At 43.5% G+C, this 22,930-nt stretch overlaps 1 protein-coding gene across 3 annotated transcripts; it reads left to right on the top strand.

The window, feature by feature from the left end:
• Positions 1 to 312: 312 nt before the first annotated feature.
• USP1 (ubiquitin specific peptidase 1) lies at positions 313 to 14,458 on the top strand. Of its 3 annotated transcripts, none has more exons than XM_054037415.1 (9): positions 313 to 477; positions 1,272 to 1,497; positions 3,587 to 3,710; positions 5,214 to 5,321; positions 5,949 to 6,109; positions 7,470 to 8,179; positions 9,005 to 9,175; positions 9,679 to 9,880; positions 12,881 to 14,458. In XM_054037415.1, the coding sequence occupies exons 2-9, from the start codon at positions 1,328 to 1,330 to the stop codon at positions 13,617 to 13,619; spliced, it is 2,385 nt and encodes a 794-aa protein (XP_053893390.1). In that variant the 5' UTR covers positions 313 to 477; positions 1,272 to 1,327; the 3' UTR covers positions 13,620 to 14,458. The 3 variants fall into 3 exon arrangements, with proteins under 3 accessions (XP_053893390.1, XP_053893388.1, XP_053893389.1); XM_054037413.1 differs by having other exon boundaries at positions 1,253 to 1,497; XM_054037414.1 differs by lacking the exon at positions 313 to 477 and adding an exon at positions 589 to 782 and having other exon boundaries at positions 1,253 to 1,497.
• Positions 14,459 to 22,930: the final 8,472 nt, after the last annotated feature.

Here is a 22,930-nt window from a genome sequence, read left to right as displayed (position 1 = left end):
GCAGGCATCCATGTGCGATGGTTTAACCCGTCCCATCCCCTTCCTAGGCTCGAGCTCTCTGGCCAGGCCTCTACCGCCGCACGCGCGCGCCCCGCCAGGACCCCGCGGGCTGGCCAAAATATTGCCTGAGTCTAGGAGACAGACAGTTGTGCTGGGGTTCCTAGCGCGCCCCGTAATGCGGCCTAGCGCGCCTACAAGATTTTTGTGAGGAGACGAAGCTCTGTTGGCCGCGGCTACCCTTTCAATCCCGAGGGGCCTGGAGGGATTTCTCTGCTGGCGTTTGCTCAGGAAGGCCGTACACGCCCTGGCGCGAGGGGGCAGGTGTAGGGTCCTGGGGCAAGGGAAAACCCGCCAACTTTCCCGTTGTGGGGAGCGCGGGACTGGGGCGCCCTATAGTCTCCATAGCAACCAGGGAGGGTGATTCTAGGAGAGCGTGCCCCCTCCCGGCGGCACCGGGGCCAAGCGAAGATGTAGCGGGTGAGGAGACGCGGCGCCGGCCGGCAGGGACCCTCCCCCCAGGAGTCACAGGACTCACCCCATCCCTTGCGGGTCAGGAGCGGGGGGAGGGGGCGAGGCCGCCTCCACTCACTCTGGGGCCGGTGGAGTTTGGGGGTTTCCCCTCCCGCCTCAAGTGCCTGGGGAGCCTGTGATTCCTTCCCGGGGACACGCTCCAGCAGCTCTCGCGGTCGCGGTCACCCTCCCCGGCCGGGGGGAGGGAGGGAATGGCTGGAATAAAGGGCTGAGTCGGCTTTAGTCTCACGAACTGCGGCGCCAGGGGCCCTGTGGGTATCAAGTGGCGCGGGGGGGGGGGGGGGGGGGGGGGGCGGCCGCCTTCCCGCGTCGGGGCCAAACCCCGCTGCGGGCTCGGGTTCTTCGTGCTCGCAGAAGGTGCTATCGCTGGGCGGGCTTCCCCGCCACGGCGCCCCCAACAGCCCCGCTCTCCAGCGCGGGTCAGGCGGGCTCCAGCGCATTCATGCCTTGGCCCCGTGTCTGCTGTGAGGTGGGCCCGATCTTCTACACTAGACTGAAACGTCAGCGCAGCCCCTTTCAGGCAGGCCCCTGGACACAGCCAGGGGAGACGACCTGGTTTTGGTCATTCCCAACCCCCGCCTAGAGTCAAGAGTGCTGAAGGTGAAGCGGCTCTTGCCCAGTCCTCTGAGCCACGCGGGCCACTAGAAAGTACTGTCATGAACTTTTATTGCATGCATGGCCGCGTCCCATAATAAAAGTAAACGTAACATGTATTTGACAGGTGTTACTGCCGCTTGCAGCTTTCTGTCTAGGGTGATCTCATTCCCCGTCCCCATTATTTGTGAGTGAGGAAAAAATGCCAGGTGTATTACCGACTGATGCTACTGGGCTTTTGAGAGGTAGTCCGTCAAAGAAAAACAGACTTTCCCTGAAGCTTTTCCAAAAAAAGGAAACGAAAAGAGCACTGGATTTTACAGAGTCACAAGAAAATGAACAAAAGAGTTCAGAATACAGAGGCTCAGAAATGTATGTAAGAGTTTAAGATTTTCTGATTATAACCTGGTCAATGCTAAACATTCTAAGAAGTATTTTTATTTTATGTGAGAAATAGTTTGTTTAATAATGGACAAGTAGGAGTAAAAACATCTTAATAAATGGATGTCTTATCAACCTGGCTCTTGAAAACTAAACTGTTCTGCTTGGGCTCTTGAAAACTAAACTGTTCTGCTTGCTGCACTGCTCCAATAGAGAATAAATGTCACAAAGCATGTTATAATGGAATGTTTGAGTCAGTTTTATCTAACTGAACTGATTTTGCTACTTGAAACCTGTTTTTCTGAAATTTAAGAAAATGAGAGGTGACTGAGTTTACACTTATGGATGTTAACCTTCCTTGTAGAATGTCTAACTTGTGGAGAATGTGATCAATACACTAAGCTAACAGAGGATACTTATTCAGATTTATGTCTCAAATTATTAAAAAAAAATATTCTGGCTTTAAAGAATTTGCAAACCACAAACCTGTTTTTCAAAATGAGATTGAAGTGAGTCTTAATGCCTGGGCAAGGTTCTGGATTTTAAAGTTCCATTTCTAGTACTTGTACAAGCATCGGCAGTTCCAGTACTAGCTTTCTTCCATTACATTTCACCAGTGTCCCTCAATGAGGCTTCCAGCTCACTTCATACCAGGTAATGAAGAGGGTTAGATGGGAATAGGAGAATTACAAGCACATTAAATTACAAATGCACTGATGACCATTTAAGCCTTTGTTTTATTACACCAATACAATGTGTTAACAGTCTAATGCTTCTACACTGGCTTTTGGTTGCTTCTCTACATAATGGACTGAGTCTTGCCCTTGGGTTTGTGTGCAGGAATTTCTGCCATGATAATCTTTTGGCGATGGGAGGGGGAAGGTTAGAATGGAAAGTATACACTGTGGCATTTTTTGCTTAGTGCTGCAGTAACTAAGTCTATGAATAACTCAAATGTTATAGAAAAACTTGTAGAGTTTTTTCCATATTGGTTTGAAGGACTTCAGAAAAAACTGTCTGACTAGGTGTAGCACATAGCACATAGGCGCCCTACCAAATTCATGGTCCATTTTGTTCAATTTCACTATTACAGGATTTAAAAAATAATAAATTTCATGATCTCAGTTATTTAAATCTGAAATTTCATGGTGGTGTAACTGTAGGGGTCCTGACCCAAAAGGGGACTGGTGGGGTTTGCAAGGTTATTGTAGGGGGGTCATAGTACTGTCACCCTTATTCCTGCACTGCTGCTGTTGGCGGCACTGCCTTCTCCGCCTGCCCAGCTCTGAGCAGCAGCTGCTGGCTGGGAGCCCAGCTCTGAAGGCAGTGTGCCAACAGCAGCGCGGAAGTAAGAATGACATGGTATGGTATTGCCACCCTTACTTCTGTGTTGCTGCTGGTGGGGTGCTGCCTTCAGAACTGGGTGTCTGGCCACTCAGCTCTGAAGGCAGCGCAGAAATAATGGTGGCAATTCTATGACCCCCCCTACAATATTCTTGCAAAGCCCCCACCATGCCCTTTGGGTCGGGATCTCCAATTTGAGAAACACTGGTGTCCCATGTGAAATCTGTATAGTATAGGGTAAAAGTACACAAAACACCAGCTTTCACGGGGGAGACCAGACTTTGCGGTCCATGATGCGTTTTTCATGGCTGTGAATTTGGTAGGGCCCTACACATGGGTATTGTACTATTCCTGGAATATCTGTGTGCTTATTGCAAACCTTTTTGCATAAATTTCCTAGTAAATACTGTTTCTGTTGAGTGGTTCCATCTTTGAGCATACAGCATAGCATGAGTGTCAAAAACTGATAGTTTTGGTACCATCTATGATCTATTGACAGTATAAAAAGATTAATTTTATATAGTAGTATAAGGGCCAGATTTTTTAAGGTATTTAGGTACATAACTCCTTTTAAAAATCCAGCCCCAAGTGTTAAAAGATGTTTTGTAAGAAGTTAATGATGTGAAGGATAAACACTTCAAAAGGTCAAGATGTATATGCATGTGTTCTAAGATGTAAAAAAAAAAAAAAAAAAAAGTCTTGCTTTCTATTACATACTCTCTTCTCTGTTTGATAGTGATCAGGTTGTTCCTGCAGCACAGCCTCCTTCACCCATTAGTTGCGAGAAAAAAGACAACATGCTGCCTTTTGTGGGCTTGAACAATCTTGGCAATACTTGTTACCTTAACAGCATACTTCAGGTAAATTCAATTTTGGGGATTGGAAAAGATATTTGCGTTATCGTTAAACATTTTATACAAACACTTTAGACTCCTAATTTGACAAAATATTGGGTAAAAATGGGATTGAAGGGAGATACCGCACACTCAAGGCAGCCAATGGTGCACATATATCTATATCTACTCCTGCTCACTTGCAGGAGTAATTGTTTTATAAAGAAATTACTGCGTTGCCCTAAAGGTTTGCTCCCAGGATTTGGCACGAGTTGGCCTTGTTCTCTGACCACACCACTTTCCTCGTTTTGCGTCATTGTGCCAAGTTAGGTGCACGAGTGGAGGCAGAACTTGGTGATGTAAATCCCTTTGTATTCTGCAGAGGGATGCAGATTGCCCTTTAATTTAATAAAGCAGAGTTCCATCCAACACTAATAGTTGGAATATTCCAAGGGATGTTATCAAGTAGTTGAAACTCACGATTTTATTATTTTTGTTTCCCAATTTATGAAATTAAAAAAATAACTAATTTGAATCTCTTTTAAAACTGAAGTATTCCCTGGCAATGTTGGAAACTCAATATCTTTGTGCTAGTGCAGGAAACCAGAAAGACAAACTGCTGACTAGTCATTTCTCTACACAAGTGTAAAAAGTGTAGTAAAGTGAAAAAATACAGTGTAAGTGATGGAAATGAAACAGCTGTTTAGTTTACTTTTCAGTCGTTCATGTTAACTGACTTATCTTCTATCCCTTTAATCACATGGGTGGAATTTTCAAGTGTCTAAGGGAGTCAGTTGCCCAATTCTTATTAAATTTTGCAGCTTTTAAAATCACTGGAAGTTGGACATCTGACTCCCTTTGGCGTTTTAAGTATTATGAGTGAGATTTTTCAAATTTGCACCTTAGTTTTAGTTAGTGGAGATAACTATATAAATAGTCAGGGATTCAGAAGTAAGCTTTCCACTACAGCTCTACATTCCTGAATATCTCTCGTACTGTAAAATGAGTGTTGAGTGGCAGGGAGAAGCTTAACTTATTGGACTGAAATTTGGTAGACAAGGTTCCCTGATCTGCAGCAGACTTCCAATGGATGTTGGATTGAGCACCTAATCTTTCTTCCTCAGTTCCTTACCTGTAAAGTGGAGATAGGAAAGAATTATCTCACAAGGACTTTGAGAGGATAAATTCACTAATGTTTGAGGTATTACAGTATTTATGACCTCCATTTTCTCAAATGCCACAGTGATGAGAGCCACATAAGTACCTAGGTAGAACTTCTTTACTCTTGTGCTTAAGTTTTTAACATGAATATTATATTAATATTGTTTTTAAATTGTACTCTACCTATATTTGCACAGCCTGGGCCATCGAGGTTTCTGCATCCTGGCGTGCTGTACAACAACCTAGGAGAAGCAGAAGCAGATCTTGGCCTATGTGCATGGACTTTTAATGTCAGTTTTAACTTTAATTTCATGTACAACTTTTGCTCACTTTAAATTTTTTTTTCTTGTTTTATACTGCTGCTGCTAGGTGTTATATTTTTGCCCTGGCTTTAAAACTGGAGTGAAACACTTATTTAACATTATTTCAAAGAAGAGAGAAATGTTAAAGGATGAAGGAGAACAAAAGTCAGACAAGGTAAATTTTATATATATCTCATTTGATCTTTCTTTAGCTGTAATTATGCAAGTAAGTGCAGAATAAATTAAACGATCATATCTTGGAATATGTAGGGGCACACAGTAAAGAGCTTTTTTTAACTTCCTGTTGAAGAAAATTTACCTTTATTATAGTGGAATCATTTTTGACCCATTTACAACTTATAACACTGCCCTTCAAAGTTATTTCTGGAAGGTTTATAAGTAAGATTGCAAATCTTTCATGAACGTCACAGATTCCGTGACTTCCGCAACTGCAGGGATTGACCCCGGGCCGCCCCCTCCCCACCCCCCCGGAGCGGCAGTAGGGCCCCGGGCCGCCCCCTCGCCCTGGAGCGGTGGTGGGGCCCCAGGCTGACTCCTGCCCCAACAGTTATTTTGGGGATAGAATATCCGGTGGAATCTGTTGGTCTTTCATATATTGCTTCCTGCAGGCAAAAAAGCAATATATTTAATGTTTCAAGAAGCACCTGCTTCCATCCCCTTAACTGATAGAAATGCTGGCAATGACAGACAGAAAAGGGATAAAGGAGGCAGGGGAAAAAACCTTCAACTGTTGTATTCAGAGGAAAAAGCGCAACTATTGTCTTTTCTTTTATGATTACAGGGAAGTTGTAAAGAAGATCCTTTGGCAAGTTATGAACTAATCTGCAGTTTGCATTCCTTGATTCTTTCAGTGGAACAGCTTCAGGCCAGCTTTCTATTAAATCCAGAAAAATATACAGATGAACTTGCTACTCAGCCAAGAAGGCTACTAAACACACTTAGGTATAAATAATCTTAAATGAAATGTCAGAATTTTCACTGAAATTTGAGCTGATTATAATTTGTGTATTACAATCTTAAGAAAACATTGGGGATTGATGTTCTTAAATTTGATACACTAACATAGGAAATGTTCCCCCCCCCCATTCCATGCAGGGGATTGCATCAGTTCTGCTACTCAGAAGAATTCTCTAGCAGCCACATAGTGAAACTGATATAATACCAGTCAATTTTACTGTGGGAAGATGGCCCAAGATAAAATTTGTGCACCTACTGTTTCAGCTTTCTCTTGTGGTATCAAGGTTTAGAGCGAAGATTACAGGCCTTGATCCTGTAAGGTTCTGAGTACTTTGGCCCAAATCCAGCAAAGCATTTAAATACGTTTATGTCACTAGGACTACACAAATGCTTTAATTTAAGTATGTGATTAAGTGCTTTGCTGGATCAGAGCTAGAGTGCTCAGCACCTTGCAGGATTCAGCCTGTGAAATAGCCATTTGCCCCCAGCTTCCTTTCCATGGCTACTTGTGGTACATGGACCTTCTCTTCAGGCCTGGACTTTTTACCCAAACATCCCTAATTTTGAATCTTTAATCATATTATAGTTAGCTACTTAGTAAATAGTCTGCAGTGTGGCACCTCTAATTTTTTATTCTTAATCCAGTGCAGAATCGTTCTTAAAATTGTGCTCTGCTTTTTGTCAATTGTAGCACTTAATGGGGATGGGCATTATTAAATAATTGAGGTAAACTGGTGGTATTTATTGATAATACACCTGGACATCGATCTTGTGGTATTGTTCTATCACAGAAAGGTAGTGTCTAGCAAATAGAGAGGGGACACAAGGAGTTAGGATGGGGGGACACAAGGGTTCTATGTCAGACTGCCTCCAAATTATGATATTGGTCAAGTCAATTCACTTCTTTGGCCTCAGCTTTCTCATGTGTAATATCCAGAAACATTTATTGCACATGGATATTGTGAGGTTGTATCTGTATTTATATATAATCTTTCAGTTGAGAACATGAAAGTGTTTTACAAAGTAATACATCTGTATCAATCCTTTAGTATTAGTTTCTTAATGTCTATTGTAAAATGTAGTCTTATGTTCCAATATTTTCATCCTTTTGTGATTAACACAGAAGTGCTACACAATTTTGGGTTAGTTTCTGAAATGATCAAATCCTTCCTCTTTGACTCTTCTTGTGTTTCCACCCTAGTCTGTGGGCTCTCTCACTGCCAGGCATAAATTAAAAATATAAAATCTACATAGGAGTTCCATTGTAACACAATAACTGATCACATGTGGTAGGCTCCAGATGTATCATTTCAAAACAATATAACACTTCCCTTTTTCTCAATAGAGAACTTAACCCTATGTATGAAGGATATCTGCAACATGATGCCCAGGAAGTATTGCAGTGTATCCTAGGAAACATCCAGGAAACGTGTCAGATATTGAAGAAGGAAGAATTGAAAAATATTCCAATGGAAGAGCCTATAGCTCATTTGGAGGAGAAGTCTAATCAAAATACTGAAAGCAATGGCATTAACAGCCCTGGTGAGGAAAATGACTATGCAACAAGCAGTCACACTGCAGAGGAGTCTGAAGACAAACTATCCAAAGGAAATGGGAAAAGGAAAAGTGATACTGAGAGTGGGAATGCAAAGAAAAAATCTAAAGTATCCAAGGAGCATAATGCAGTAGAGGGAAATCAGAGACAGACCAGATCAAAGAGGAAAGCAACAGTGGAGAAACTAGAAAATCATACAGATGCCATTGCTAAGTATTCTATTGAAAATGAGATTGCAAAGCCAACACAGAAGAAATCACGACTTAGATTAAACTGGTTTAAGTCTTCAGGCAAACAACCCAGCATTCTGTCTAAATTCTGTAGTGTGGGAAAGCTAGCAAACAACTTGGGATCCAAAGAGCAGATGAAAGAAACTGATGGCTGTGAGATTGAAGAGGCATCTGTAAAGTGTGAAAATGGTAATATAAAAGAATATTTTGAACCTGCATCCCCTGTGGAAAGTGCTGGTGAAAAAGGAATTGAAAAACCACTACAAGGAGGTTAGTAAAAAATGTGTGGGCTTAATGTAAACACAGTAGGACCAAGAAACAAATACACCTGGGAAGTTAGTGCTCAAATACCATAGTGAGGATTTGAAATCTATTTTTCCTTAAATGGAAAATTTCTACACCCAATGTAATCATATAGGATATATATCTATCTGGAAGGGACCTTGAAAGGTCATCAAATCTAGCCCCCTGCCTTCACTAGCAGGACCAAGTACTGATATATAAATAAAATACCTGACATACAGATATGTCTAAGATATATAATAATAATTAGAAATTAGAGTGTGAGCAGAAAATAAGGCTCATTGTAGTAATGCAGTGTAAAAGGGTTAGAAGAATGCCAAATTTATACTCGTATTACCTCTTGCTAATTTATAATGTAGAGTGTGGGTTGTGGACTTTGAAAAGTCCACAAGTGTTTATGTTCCTCACAAGAGAATTATTTATCATTAAGGTTAATACCAACATATACATAATCCATTAATGATACAAAACAAATTACCCAAGATGAGACATTTTCAATAAAGGATAAATCTAGAATCTAATCTTAAAATAAAATTTGAAAAATTTGAGTGTTCCAAGATCAAGATTTTTTTTCATATGCTTTATTCAATACCCAATTTATTATGTGCTTGTTTTTATGGTATGTTAAATATTATAATACAAATTAAGGAATTTGAATATCTAAAACTGAGACCATGTCTGTTGTGCACAATGCCAGTTCAGAAAGAATAGTACCAATAACTGTCCTTCATGTACTACTGTGAATAACAACTTTTTGTTAATATAAACAATCTATTATGTAACTTTTTCTAGGTTCAGAGTTAGCTGTTTTTGAATTAGTGGAGAAACTGTTCCAGGGTCAGTTGGTATTGAGAACACGATGTTTGGAGTGTGAATGTTTTACTGAAAGAAGAGAAGACTTTCAAGACATCAGTGTGCCAGTACAAGAAGATGAACTTTCTAAAGCAGAAGAGAGTTCTGAAAGTAAGTAACAGTAAAGGGTCACAATGTGCATATCTGATTAATATATTTATAGTTTTGGGATCGGAGGGAGGGAGATGTGCCCTTGGTGTTTATAGAGGAATGTTACTTTGAAAAATGTGAAATGAAGTAACATTCAACTTCTGCTCTTAGATACACATCCACTGACTTCCCTAGGAATTGTGTGAGTTGTGCACTTGTCTTATCTCAGCCTTTGAAGATTTTGTTTAAATCTGAAACAAAGCAGCATACCAACTGTTTTTCAATCTGAGTTAATCTACATCCTGGCTGGTATCTCTCATTTTTGCACTTCCTGAGATTCAATGAGCAGAGATAATTTACTTATCTTGGTTTAGGGTCTATTTGGTGCATTTTTAATATTCTTAACTTTAATACTAGTTCTTGCAAGTGTCTTAACTTTTATAGCTCTGTTTTAAAATTCTTGTGGTATATAATGGAAATGTATACAACTGTGTATCTGTAAATGTAATAATTCTCTTTTGTAGTTTCTCCAGAGCCAAAAACAGAAATGAAGACCCTAAAATGGGCAATTTCACAGTTTGCATCAGTAGAGAGGATTGTGGGAGAGGATAAATACTTCTGTGAAAACTGTCGTCATTACACAGAAGCAGAACGCAGTCTTTTATTTGATAAAATGCCTGAAGTTATAACAGTTCACTTGAAGTGCTTTGCGGCTAATGGCTTAGAGTGAGTATTGCAGATAAACTATATTAAGAAACAGTGCTGCTGGAAGAGAAACCTTGCCAAAACAGATGCAAATGTTTAAATTACAAAACTTGTTTGTAAACTGAATTTAACTTTGAAACATCACTTGTGAAAACAGAGGAATACAAGTAGTTTATTAGCTGTTTAGCACAGGCTCTTCCTATTTTAGCAAGCCACTAAAGAATTTTCTCAGTGTTAGATTTTTACCATGTTTTGTAATAGCTTGTGAAAGCTGGGGAAAATATTCTCAACATCTCATGCCAACATTTTTGTTTTCTTATATTCCTAATGGAGCTTGAAATTAAGATTTAAAAAAAATTTTTTTTTTAAAAGAATAACGTGTTAATATCAACAATGGGGATAGATTAACTATTTCAGGATAACTAGTTAGTTAAAGGAGCTACAGAGCATAAAACTGGATTTGGCAACTGTAGATGGTAGAGATTTTGTCACTGAGTGGAGGATATTTTAGAAAGAAAATACTGGAGATTAGCCTCCCACGTTCACAACACATTTTTAAAGTATACCAAATTTAGACCATAGTAATTTGACTATGCCTTTGACTTTAAAAACACTCCACTACATTAATTTAGTTACTATAAGTGCTATTTACGTCAGTGCCTGTAGTTGAGCATTGGCAATATGCTCCTATACTATGTAAATCTTTATTTTGCTGAAAAGGTTACCGTGCCTAATTTCAGTATCTACTTTTTCTTCCAAATTTATGAATGTGAACAAAAATATTCTAGCAAATAGAAATGAATATGAATAGTACAATAGCAGTACACATCTGAGAATTTGGCTACAGCAACATACTTAATACAATTGTTTTAGGAGCAAGTTGGAAAAGCACATGAGCAAGTCACAATAGCACTATTCAGATCTCTGTAGAGACATACCCATAAAGTGACAGAAGGCCACATCTGAATACATTTTCATTATATTGTAAAATGTATTAAGAAGGTTATTTGTTGTAATCATCATCCAACCAATACATTAGAAATTAATGATCTAACATTACTATTTGAGCTCACTTACAGTTTTTCATATGTTGAAACAACATATGCAGATTTGATCTGGCTTTCCAGCCTTCCCAGTATTATAAATTACAAGTGATTACTTTCCTGCCACCTGCATCATTTCCTCAGGAAGCAGTAAATGGACACACTGTGCTTATTGACTCAATATTCCACCACTTTACTTCAGTCCCAGACCATGTTCCATCTTCCTGCTACTCAATACTGCACAGAATCAGAATTCAAGATATTAAATTAAATTACCCAAAGTTACAACTTCACTTACTGATTTAGGATGTTTTAGAGGTCCTAAATCTGTTAGAAGCTTCCTGTGTGACCTTGAGCAAGTCACTTAATTTCTCAGGGCTTTAGTCCCTATCTATAAAATGGGGATAATACTTTCATTCAAGATATATTTTGAAACTTAATTAATATTTATAAAGTGCTTGGGGAATCCAGGTGGAAGGTGCTAGGAGTAGCACAAAACATGACTTGACAAATGAATGGTGCTAGGATACACTGTAAACAGTTACTGATAGCAACTTTATGTACATATATTTATAGCCAATATAAATGTCTGTTTGTAAAATAACCACATTTTCAAAGGGTTATGTTACAATATTTTGTCTGGTAATCTTCTAAGCTCCTAAATAATGAATTTCTCCCAAGTGCCCATGAGTGCTGTAGAAATGAAAATCCGATCACAAAATAACTAATTGATAGAATTAGAGCAGAATTCTAATGAAGGTACCTCAGTCATCTTCTTTATTGCCTCCTCTTCAGTAGACCATTCAAGTTATAAAATGTTTACCTTGCATTCTTGTACATATTCCTTGATATGCAAACTAATTTTAGGCATTTCTTTGTTTTGTTTTAATTAATATTCTGAGTCAGATGGAAGAGCCCATACATTTCTGATCCTTCTGTAAGCAATTCAAAAATAAAACTATAGGGGGCTCCTGTCCCAGGGACCCTCAGTTTGTTTATAAGCTTAAATAACACTTTGTCTTCCTTGAGGATTTCTTTAATAATTTCCAGGTTACACAGCTGTTTTCCAAATGTCCTATCATTTTTTCTTCTGTCCTGGTGATCTTCAGATCCTCACTCAAAAATATTCACACTTCCATCCAGGCCAGTGATGCTATTTTGAATTGAATCTAGTCTCCCCATTTTCCCTTTGAACCATCTTGAATGCTTTCTGCAAAGGTATCATCAGCCAAAGTGCAAGGAATAAGAACAGAGAGATCAAACTTAATACTGGAGTCAGGAATGCAGCTGAAACGGTTTGGAAAGTTTATTCTAAGGTTCCACTTTTTGGTTTCAGCATTTTAACTTGGAATAGCAGTACTATATCTAAATCACTAGGCTTGGAGGAACAAAAGACACCTGCAAAACAAACAAGAACTGCCAAAGACAGTGAGCCAAAACACTTTGGCTCACTCAAGACAGTGAGCCAAAACACTGTCTCAGGTCACGCCCATTGTGAGCCTGACTGGTTTATACATGAGAAAGTCAGCTCCTTTCTAATCTGACTGGAAGAAAAAAATAGGACAAGAAGAGTGAAAGCTGAGCAATTGAGAGAAGGGATTTTTAATCACTGTTTAAAATTTTGGATTTTTGGTTAACATCTAGTTAGTGCCAATAATTGAGTAATGTTTTGGAGAAAGGAAATCTTTGTTAAAGATTCAGTTTCACCCCTCCAGTTAAGTTGTGTGTTAATACACATCCTTTGAGTCCCCCAATAATTTTTCTAGTGATACTGGGGAAGACCAGAATTGACATTCCTATTATTTATAAAACAAGCAAAAAAGTTTTTTGTTGTTTAAGTCCAAGCTTTTTAAGTGTCTATACATTGGAGTAGCAGAAAAAGGCTAGAAACTTTTTTTTTTTTAAACCATCATTTGTAGGTCACAAAGAAAAATGTGAAATGATCCAATAATCTAACTTTACCATTTTTCTTTCAAAGGTTTGATTGTTATGGTGGACTGTCAAAGATAAATACTCCCTTATTGACACCTCTTAAACTGTCACTAGAAGAATGGAGCACAAAGTCTACTAATGATACCTATGGATTATTTGCAGTAGTAATGCACAGTGGCATTACAATTAGCAGTGGACACTACACGGCTTCTGTCAAAATTACAGATCTTAATAGTCTAGAATTAGACAAGGGCAATTTCATCACTGACCAGATGTATGAAGTGATTAAGCCAGAACCACTGAATGAGGAGGAAGCAAGAGCTGTTGCTGAAGATTATGATGATGGTGAAGTCTCTTTTAGAGTCAATGGAAATGCACAGTCAAGTAAAACTTTGAGCAAAAAGAATATGGAAGCTGTTGGACTTCTCGGAGGACAAAAAAATAAGTCTGACTGTGACTTGTACAACAACAAAGCAACTAACCCTGAAAAGGTTGTTAATACACTAACTGAAAATAAAAATTTTGAGTCTACCAGTACTAATGGGATCTTGGAGTTTAATAAAAGTACTGAAAATGGTGATCAAAATGGTATAGCTTTCAGTGGACTAGAAAACAAAGCTTTGTATGTGTTACAAAGCTTGAAGGAATATGAGGGAAAGTGGTTGCTTTTTGATGATTCTGAAGTGAAGGTTACAGAGGAAAAGGACTTTCTGAATTCTCTCTCCCCTACATCGTCATCTACATCAACTCCTTATCTTTTGTTTTATAAGAAAATTGTAGAGTGATACCGTATTTTGTAAATATTGCAGATTTGCATACACCTGTTGATAGATATGCTTTTTGCATCAAGATTACCTTGATGTAACAGCTGTTTGTCTTTTGAAGCTACTGGATGAGATTATTATAGATCTTACAATTCTGTGTAAACAGCACAATCTGAATTAACAAACCATGTCATAGAACTTAAACTCCTACTAGAACTTCTGTACTGCGGACTAGTGATGTCACCTAGGAATACAAATTTGTATAGATTTTTAAAAGATGTCCAAAAATACAGTAGTGGCTTTTAAATAACTAGTTCTGTTACACCTGACTTGCGTATTATTAGCTTTTTAAAAAAAAATAAAGTTATTTGTATTCATATTCTGGAGTAAATTTATATTAACTAGTAAAACTTATCAGAGGTTGTGTATTTTTGTAACACTGGAAGCAATATTTCATATCTAGTCTTTGGGGCATCAGTATAGGGCACATAAAGTACGGCTATAGCTTAGTGATGACCTTCTTCCCCCGCAAATATCTTTGCTGTGGTGTTCAAAGTACAAAAACAAACGGGGTCTTGTTAACTCATTTAATGTACTGGAAGGAGTGGTACAGCATCTTAAACTTTAACTTAATAGTGGATGTGATGCATACTAAGATTCTTTATATTGCAAGTATTAACTGATTCCTGTTCATACAGATTTGAATGAGCTAACCTGCATCTGTTTTGCATAGGTGTTAAGTGGACAAAGTGTAAATATGTGTGATATTGTAGGTATATCAGATGTATTTGTGGGAAGAAAGAAAGCAAGTCAAATTGCTCATCTGTCTGCGGTGTAATAAAATATTTTGTACTTTAAAAGCCCTTTGCATATCTGTTTGGGTGGATTAAGAATTCAGATGTGATCTTATTACCTTAATAGGCTAATTTGTACTGAGAGCTCATTGAAACATGGGAAAACTAAAGCATTAGCTTGATCGTGAGTGTGTGTGTGTGTACACAGATGTATGAAATTAATGCCTATCATTTTACGTTTTTATTTTGTCTGAGATGAATAGATCAGATTATGTGTGAGAGCGTCTATTGCTCCGGCATTACTTTCTCTTCAATCAGTGGGGGATAGTAGGGCATAAACACATCCTGCTTCTTGGATCTTTCTTCGAGGAATAAATGTTAACTAAAATTGCTTAGTTCTGGCTTTTACAGTAACAAGATAATGACACTGGACAAAATTTAAAACCTTATGTGAACAGCATTTCTGATCCATCTCTTCAATAAGTTTTAAGGCCTACAGTAATTCATATGTTAAACTGTCAATAGTCAAAGGAGTTTACCAATAAACCTTAGGCAAAAGGAAAATAATTTGTCCCAGTTAGGACTAGGGTGTTTGCCTGCAAATTCAAAGGCAAAGATTTTTTTGAATAGGTGCTAGAAGAAATCACTTAAGGTAAGATCCTGCTGTTGTTACTCTGCATAGTACCTTACTGCCTGGATAGTTCACTGCTTTTAGTAGTTGATCCATAACTGTGTTTTTAAGTTAGGCAAAAGAAAAGCCATGTAATTGATGTACTATAGTATGCATGCTCTACCTTAAGTCTTCAGAACATGCCTGTCGCAGGCAAGGGGGAGGTGACTGATAGACTTCTACTTTAGTAAGCTTAATATAGGGTGACCAGATGTCCTGATTTTTATAGGGACAGTCCCGATTTTTCTTATATAGGCTCCTATTACCCCCCACCCCCATCCCGATTTTTCACATTTGCTGTCTGGTCACCCTAGCTTAATAGGAGGAGAAGTTTAAAGGGCATTGCTTAATCAGATGAGTTCAGTGAGCACACATCACTTCCTGAAGATTGCAGCTCACATTAACTCCCGGTTTACCTAAGTTAATACTGTACTTTTCAGTCTAAGTGTAAATTCACACCGAAAGGAAAGGAAAGGCAAGGCTACATTTTGGATCTTCTCTTGCTCACATATTGCTGATTAGTTTCCACCACTCAAACACAATGAATATAAAAGCCTAATAAAAAATGGTTACCTACGTCTTGTAACAGTTGTTCTTCGAAATGTGTTGCTCATGTCCATTCCAATAGGTGTGTGTGCGCACGCCACATGCATGATGATCGGAAGGTTTTTCCCCTACCGGTACCTGTTGGGTTGGCTGTGGAGACCCCTGGAGCCTTCATGGTGGTATATATAGGTCCCTGCTGACTCACCGCCTTCTCAGTTCCTGCTTGGCAGAATACTCCCAACAGAGGGGAGGCGGGTGAAATTTGGAATAGACATGAGCAACACATCTCAAAGAACAACAGTTACGAGGTAGGTAACAGTTTTTTCTTCTCCGAGTGATTGCTCATGTGCATTCCAATAGGTGACTTCCAAGCAGTTTCCCTGTGGAAGGGGTCAGAATTCACTTGGTTGCTGAGCGTAGGACTACCCTGCCAAAGACTGCATCGTCCCTTGCCTGTTGAGTAATGGCGTAATGCAGGGGTGGGCAAAGTTTTTGGCCCGAGGGCCACACTGGGGTTGCAAAACTAGGGAGGGCCAGGTAGGGAAGGCTGCCCCTCCCCAAACAGCCTGGACCCTGCCCCCTATCCGATCCCTCCCACTTCCCACCCCGACTGTCCTCCTCTGAACTCCTGACCCATCCAACCCCCCAGCTCCTTGTCCCCTAACCGCCCCCCTGGGGACCCCACCCCCTATCCAACCTCCCCGGCCCCTGACTGCCCTGACCCCTATCCACACCCCTGCCTCCTGACAGGACTCCCATGCTTATCCAAACTCCCCCCTCCCCCCTGTGTCTCCTGACTGCCCCCCCCCCCCAGAATCTCTGCCCCATCCAACCGCCCCCAATCCCCATCCGCTGGGACCTCCTACCCCTTATCTAACCCCCCGACCTCAGCCCCCTTACCATGCTGCTCCACACCACCTGGCCAGACCCAGACACGCTGCTGCGCTGCCCTGCAGGAGTGCGCAGCCCTGCCACCCAGAGCACTGCCCACATGGTGGTGTGGCTGAAGGGGAGGGCCTAGGGTCTAGCCTCCTTGGCTGGGAGCTCAAGAGCTGGGCAAGATGGGCCCGCGGGCTATAGTTTGCCACCTCTGGCGTGGTGTGACGTGAAGGTGTGGATGGAAAACCATGTTACTGCCTTGCATATGTCCTGGATAGGGACCTGCGCCAAGAATACTACGGTTGCACTCTTGTGGAGTGTGCCGTAAGCGGAGGGGCTGGAATTTTACCCAGCTCATAGCACGTCCTGATACAGTACGTGATCCATGATGAAATGCACTGGGACGAGATCGGGAGCTCCTTCATCCTTTCTGCGAGTGCAATAAAGAGCTGTGGTGACTTACAAAATGGCTTTGTGCGCTCAATGTAGAATGTTAGGGCACAGCTAACATCCAGGAAATGGTACATGTGCTCTCTGTTACTGGCATGAGGCTTAGGGAAGAACACAGGTAAAAATATGTCCTGGTTCACACGAAACTGGGAGACTACCGTTGGTAGAAACGCAGGGTGAGGGCATATCTGCACCTTGTCTTTATAAAAAGACCGTATGGGGGGCTTGGAAGTCAGCGCTCTGAGCTTGGGTACCCTTCTGTCCGAGGCTATGGCCACCAGGAAAGACCACCTTCCAGGAAAGGTAGGACAGAGGGCAGGTTTCCATGGGCTCAAAAGGGGGCCCCATGAGCATGGACAGGACCAGGTTGAGGTCCCACTAGGGCAGGGGTCTCAAATGACCACAAGGGCCACGTGAGGGCTAGTTAATTGGCCTGAGGGCCACATCACTGACACCTGCCCCCTCACTGCCCCCACTTCGCCCCTTCCAGGAGGCCCTGCCTCTTCCCACCCCTTCCCTGCCCCCATTCCAACCCCTTCCCTGAAGTCCCCACCCCAACTCTGCCCCTCCCTGCCCCTAGAGAGTGCATGAGGTGTTTGGCGGGGGCTCAGGGCAGGGAGTTGGGATGCAGGCAGGGGGCTCAGGGTGAAGAAGGGGTGTGGGATGCAGCAGGGGGCTCAGGGCAGGGAGTTGGGGTGCAGGCAGGGGGCTCAGGGTGAAGAAGGGGTGTGGGATGCAGCCGGGGGCTCAGGGCAGGGGTGTGGGGTGCAGCAGGGAGCTCAGGGTAGGGGATTGAGGGGCAGGGAGGTGGGGGGGGCGGCGGCGTGCAGGAGGGCTCCGGGCTCCGGAGTGGCAGTGGCGCACACCGGGGCCAGGGCAGGCTACTGGCCCGCTGCACTCTGGGAAGTAGCTGGAACCATGTCCCTGGGGCCCCTGTGGGAGCTGTGCCTGCAGGTACCTCCCCCGAAGCTCCCATTGGCCACGGTTCCCCGTTCCCGGCCAATGGGAGCTGCGGGAGGGGGGAGGGTACCTGGAAGCCAGGGCAACACACAGAGGGAGCCCTCTGCTTCTGCACCCTCCCCTCCCCCCCGGCTGCACGGACGTGAGGCCAGCCGCTTCAGGGAGCGGCGCAGGGCTCGAGGGGGGCAATCCTGTAGTTTGCCCACCAGTGGCCTGGACGTAGGCCGGGTGTTTGAGACCTCTGCACTGGGGCATGGGCTGTCATAACTGGGGATAAAGTCTGTCCAAGCCCTTAAGAAACCGGCCCACCCCGGAATTGCCGAAGACCACCTGCGGCCCCTGGGTGGAAGGCCAAAATGGCAGCCAGATGTACCCTAAGAGATGATATTGCCAACCCCTGCTGCTTGAGGTATAACAGGTAGTCCAAAACAAGGGGAATTGGCACTAGCTGCGGTTCGGTGCCCCCCTGCAGAGACCAGATGGAAAAGCGCTTCTACTTTGCCAGGTATGTGGCATGAGTGTAGAGTTGCCTACTTCCCAGCAGGACCTCCCTAACTGGGTCCGAACACTGAAGCTCAAGAGGGTTCAGCCAGGGAGTTTCCACACCATAAGGTGGAGGGACTCCAGGTTGGGGTGTTGTAGACGGCCGTGATGAGGGTCGGGCACACAGGAAGGGCTCTTGGTCTGTCCACTGAGAGGTTCAACAGCATGGTGAACCAGTGCTGGCGGGGCCATGCTGGTGCTATGAGGATCAAGGAAGCCCTGGCGCGGTAAGTCTTGAGGACTTTGTGTATGAGAGGGAAGGGCGGGAACGCATACAGCAGGTGACTTGTCCATGAAAGTTGAAAGGTGTCCGCGATGGAGCTTGGGCTGTGGTTCAGGAAAGAGCGGAACCGCTGGCACTTCTTGTTGTTCCGCGTCGCAAACAGGTGTATCGAGTGGGCGATGCAAAAGTCCCACAGCTTGAGGGCTTCCTGGCACAGGGGAGAGGAGCAAGCACCACCCTGGTTGTTTATACAGAACATTGCTGCAGTGTTGTCCATCAGCACCGATACACAGAAACCCTGCAGGTGGACCTGGAACGCTTGACATACCGGAAGAACTGCCCTCAGCTCCCTTACGTTGATATGCAGCAACAGTTCTGCGTGGGACCACTGGCCTTGGGTTCTGATATTGCCCAGGTGCACTCCCCACCTGCAGCTACCATTGGAGAGACTCGAGGATGCAAGGGAGGAGGGTAACTATCGTGTCCAGTGGGTCCCTACCCGGCCTGTGCACCCAAGCCAACCACGCCTGGAGGGGCTAAAGGCGTAACCTGGTGTGCTGGACCACGTATGTGCAGGCTGCTATATGCCCCAATAGTTTCATGAAATTTCTGGCAGTGGTTGTGGGGAATCGGCGAAGGTTTTCAATAATGTCCGTGAGTGCTTGGAAGCACAGCTCGGGCAGGAACGCCCTGGCCTGGGTTGAGTCCAAGAGAGCTCCTATTAATTCTATTCTCTGTGTGCGGGCTAGTGTGGAGTTGGGCACATTCAATATGAGGCCCAGCCTGTGGAATGTGGCCCTGGCCAGAGACACATCCTCTGCAGCCTGTTCTTGCGACTCGGCCTTGATGAGCCAATGTATGGGAATACTTGCACCTGACATTTGCGGAAGAAGGCTGCCACGACTTCCATACAGTTGGTGAATACCTGGGGGGCTGCTGAGAGCCCAAACTACCTGAACTGGTAGTGCTCACTGCTGACCCCGAAGCGAAGAAAACATCTGAGGGCCGGGATAATGGATATATGGAAGTGCGCATCTTTCAAGTTGAGGTTGGCGAGCCAGTCCCCCGGATCCAGGGAAGGAATGATGGCGGCTAGAGAAGTCATGCAAAATTTCACTTTCCTTATGAATGTGTTGAGGTCTCGCAGATCTAGGATAGGCCAGAGCCCATCATTGGCCTTGGGGATGTGGAAATAGCGGGAGTAGAACCCCTTGCCTCTGAACTCCTGAGGAACCTCCTTTATTGCCCCTAGAGCGAGGAGCGATTGCCCCTTCTGCAGAAGGAGTTGTTCGTGAGAAGGGTTCCTGAAGTGGGAAAGAAAAGGGGGGAGGGAAGAGAATTGGATAGAATATCCCAGTGATCTGGGACCAAGCACGGTAGAAGCGGGAGAGTCGATTCACAAGGGGGGGTAAGGATCCGAGTTTGATACTGATGCTCTGTCCTTGGGCACATCTTCAAAAGTTTAGCTTTGGGTGGCCTGGGGGCTGTGTGGCCAAACCCTGGCCTTGGCCTGAGGAGGACTGTGATGGGCGCCTCCTATTATTTCTGCCCCTGAATGAATCTTGCCTGGGAGGCCCAGAGTAGAAACGGGATGGGGGCTGAGGCTTAAAAGGCTTTCTTTGGGGTGCAGGGGTGTGGATCTCCAAAGACTTCAAAGTCGCCCATGAGTCTTTAAGGCTGTGCAGGCAAGAGTCCGTATTTTGGAAGAACAGGCCTGCACAGCCAAAGGGGAGGTCCTGGATCGTATTCTGGACCTCAGGTGGTATCCCCAACACCTGCAGCCATGCACTGCGGCTCATTGTAAGGGCGGTGGCCATAGTCTGAACCGCCGAATCTGCTGTGTCTAACACGGCCTGGAGGAAGGTTCTCGAGACCACCCTGCCCTCCTCAAAGAGCACGCGAAACCCCTTGCGCGAGTCAGCCGGGAGCAACTCCTGCAACTTTGCCAACCAGCTCCACGCTGACGGGGCCTGAGCTTGCGGTGCCGGAGCTCACACCTGCGGGGCCAGGGACTGCACTATCATGGCAATGAGGTCCCACACAGCCTCATAGGCATGGAGGGGAGGTCGAGCTCTTCCTCCAAATCCTCCTGAGTCAGGGAGTCCACAAACACTGGACTTGACGGGCCTCCTGTTGGGGCTGGAGTCAATGGTGCCGGGTCTTGAGGTCCAAACCATGGGTGTCCCGCCGGAGGACGCATCCTGCTGGAATCACCTCACGGCTTCTTGATGGGTAAACGACCCCTGTCTGCCTTCTTTTTCTTATGTGGCACCGGGGACTGTAAGCGGTGCTGCCTGGTAGCACTGGCCTTACGAGCCAGGGAGCGGCGCCGGTACTCCTTGGAGGAGTCCTTTCTCGGTGCCGGGGCGCTGCGCACCGATGATGCCGGTGCTGTTCTGGTGCCGGCTGGGGCGGAGGGCCGACTCCATTAGGAGGAGCTTTAAACAGTAGTCCTGCTCTCTCTTAGTCCTGGGTCTAAAGCTCCTGCAAATTGGGCACTTATCTGTCTGATGGCTCTCTCCTAAGCACTTGAGACAAGCAGTGTGCGGATCGCGTCTGGGCATAGGTTTCACACACCTCTCGCACGACTTAAACCCCTGCGACCGAGGCATGCCACAGTGCCTGGGGAAACCCCCCCAAAGTAAGCCCAACTAACTACAAACCACTATATAACTAACATAACTATTTACAACTAAGAAAAGGGAACCACTACATAGGCTCTTGCGAATGCAAGAGACTGAGCTGCTCCAATGATGGTCACTGGCGGTAAGAAGGAACTGAGCAGGTGGCGGGTCAGCAGGGACCTATATACACTGCCATGAAGACGCTCGACGGGTACCGCTAGGGGAAGAACCGTCTGACGATTGTGCACGCGGTGTGCACACACACCTATTGGAATGCACATGAGCAATCACTCGAAGAAGAAAAAATGCTATTCTGTTCTTACTGGTGTTAGCTAGATATCAACAATGAGTTCATGAGAATTGTACCTATGTATCTAAGGGCAGCATTGAGCTTAATGAAACACATGCATCCTGTTATGGCAAACTAACCTTTAAGTGAATGTTTGTTCTCTATGTAGAAACATCATTGCAGGTACCAGCCAGAACTCAATCCAGTAGCTCTGGGCAGAAAAGGGGTATTTGTTCACAGATTAAAGGAGTTACAGGCAATTGGAGTGGGAGGATTAAAACAAAGAATCTATACTATTTTCTATCCTGTAACCCCCTATGGCCTGGCATTTTACAAAGCTGAGGAAAAAGCACAGTATATATTTTACATCACACATAATCCTACAGATTAAAACTTCAAAAGGTACGATCACTGACAACGGTTGAGCGGAGGAGGGAGTCCATCAATCAATTAGGAAAGACAAGGACTAGAACTCAACCCTTACAGTTCAAACATATGAAATATCCTGCATTCTTTGAAGTACAATGAAGTCCTTTCCTGATTAAATCTAGGCTGAAAACCATCTTCCTTTCGAACACTTCATTATGACTATAGTGGAAGATGTCATAGGCATATTTTCCCGTCTGCTCTTAAAAGTGTGATACATACATCATAGGATCAGTAATTTATATCTGTTGTCATGACAGTGGGTGACATGGAAACTTTATAGAAAAAAAATCATGTCTGGAACATTCTCCATAGAGAAATATAGTATGCCCTCATTTCCAGCACATATTTAAAATTATCCTTGTGTAAGGAATTAAAACTATAAGCTGGCCTATGAGTCACAAAAGAAAGGGTGATAAAGCTTTACTGAAACTTCCGCAAAACTAAACTATCCTTCAAGGTGGGGAGGGCTGCTGCAAAACCAGGTCCCTAGTACGATTTAAACATAGCTCAGTTGTGCAGGGCAAATAGGATAAAAATATATTAATAAATATGCTTCAGCCTTGGAGTGATGTAGGTCTGTAGTGTTACTGAGGAGCACATTTAAAGGTGGCTTGGTAAATATACTTATGCTAATATAAGCTCTTTATTATTTGAATAAGTCTATAATGATTCTTTTTCCAAAAGAGAGAGAAATCTGGCTTTGCATGCCTCTTGATGCCTTCTTTCTCCACAGTAGGTATCAACAGAAAGTGACTAAATTATTTGGTCTAAAACAAGAATTGTCCAATCTGAGTATAGTACTACCCTGCAAAACTGGCACAATCAAAAAGCCCTAAATATAAAACATCCTACCACACAATCCTACCACACCTAGTGTAGGGCTTGCTCAATTTCAGCCTGCAAATGAAAATACCTTTTTCAAAAT

This window comes from Malaclemys terrapin, chromosome 8 (genome assembly GCF_027887155.1).
Source record: "Malaclemys terrapin pileata isolate rMalTer1 chromosome 8, rMalTer1.hap1, whole genome shotgun sequence".
NCBI lineage: Eukaryota > Metazoa > Chordata > Testudines > Emydidae > Malaclemys > Malaclemys terrapin.
Note: the sequence above shows the minus strand (reverse complement) of the source record. Positions and strands in the feature narration are given on the sequence as shown.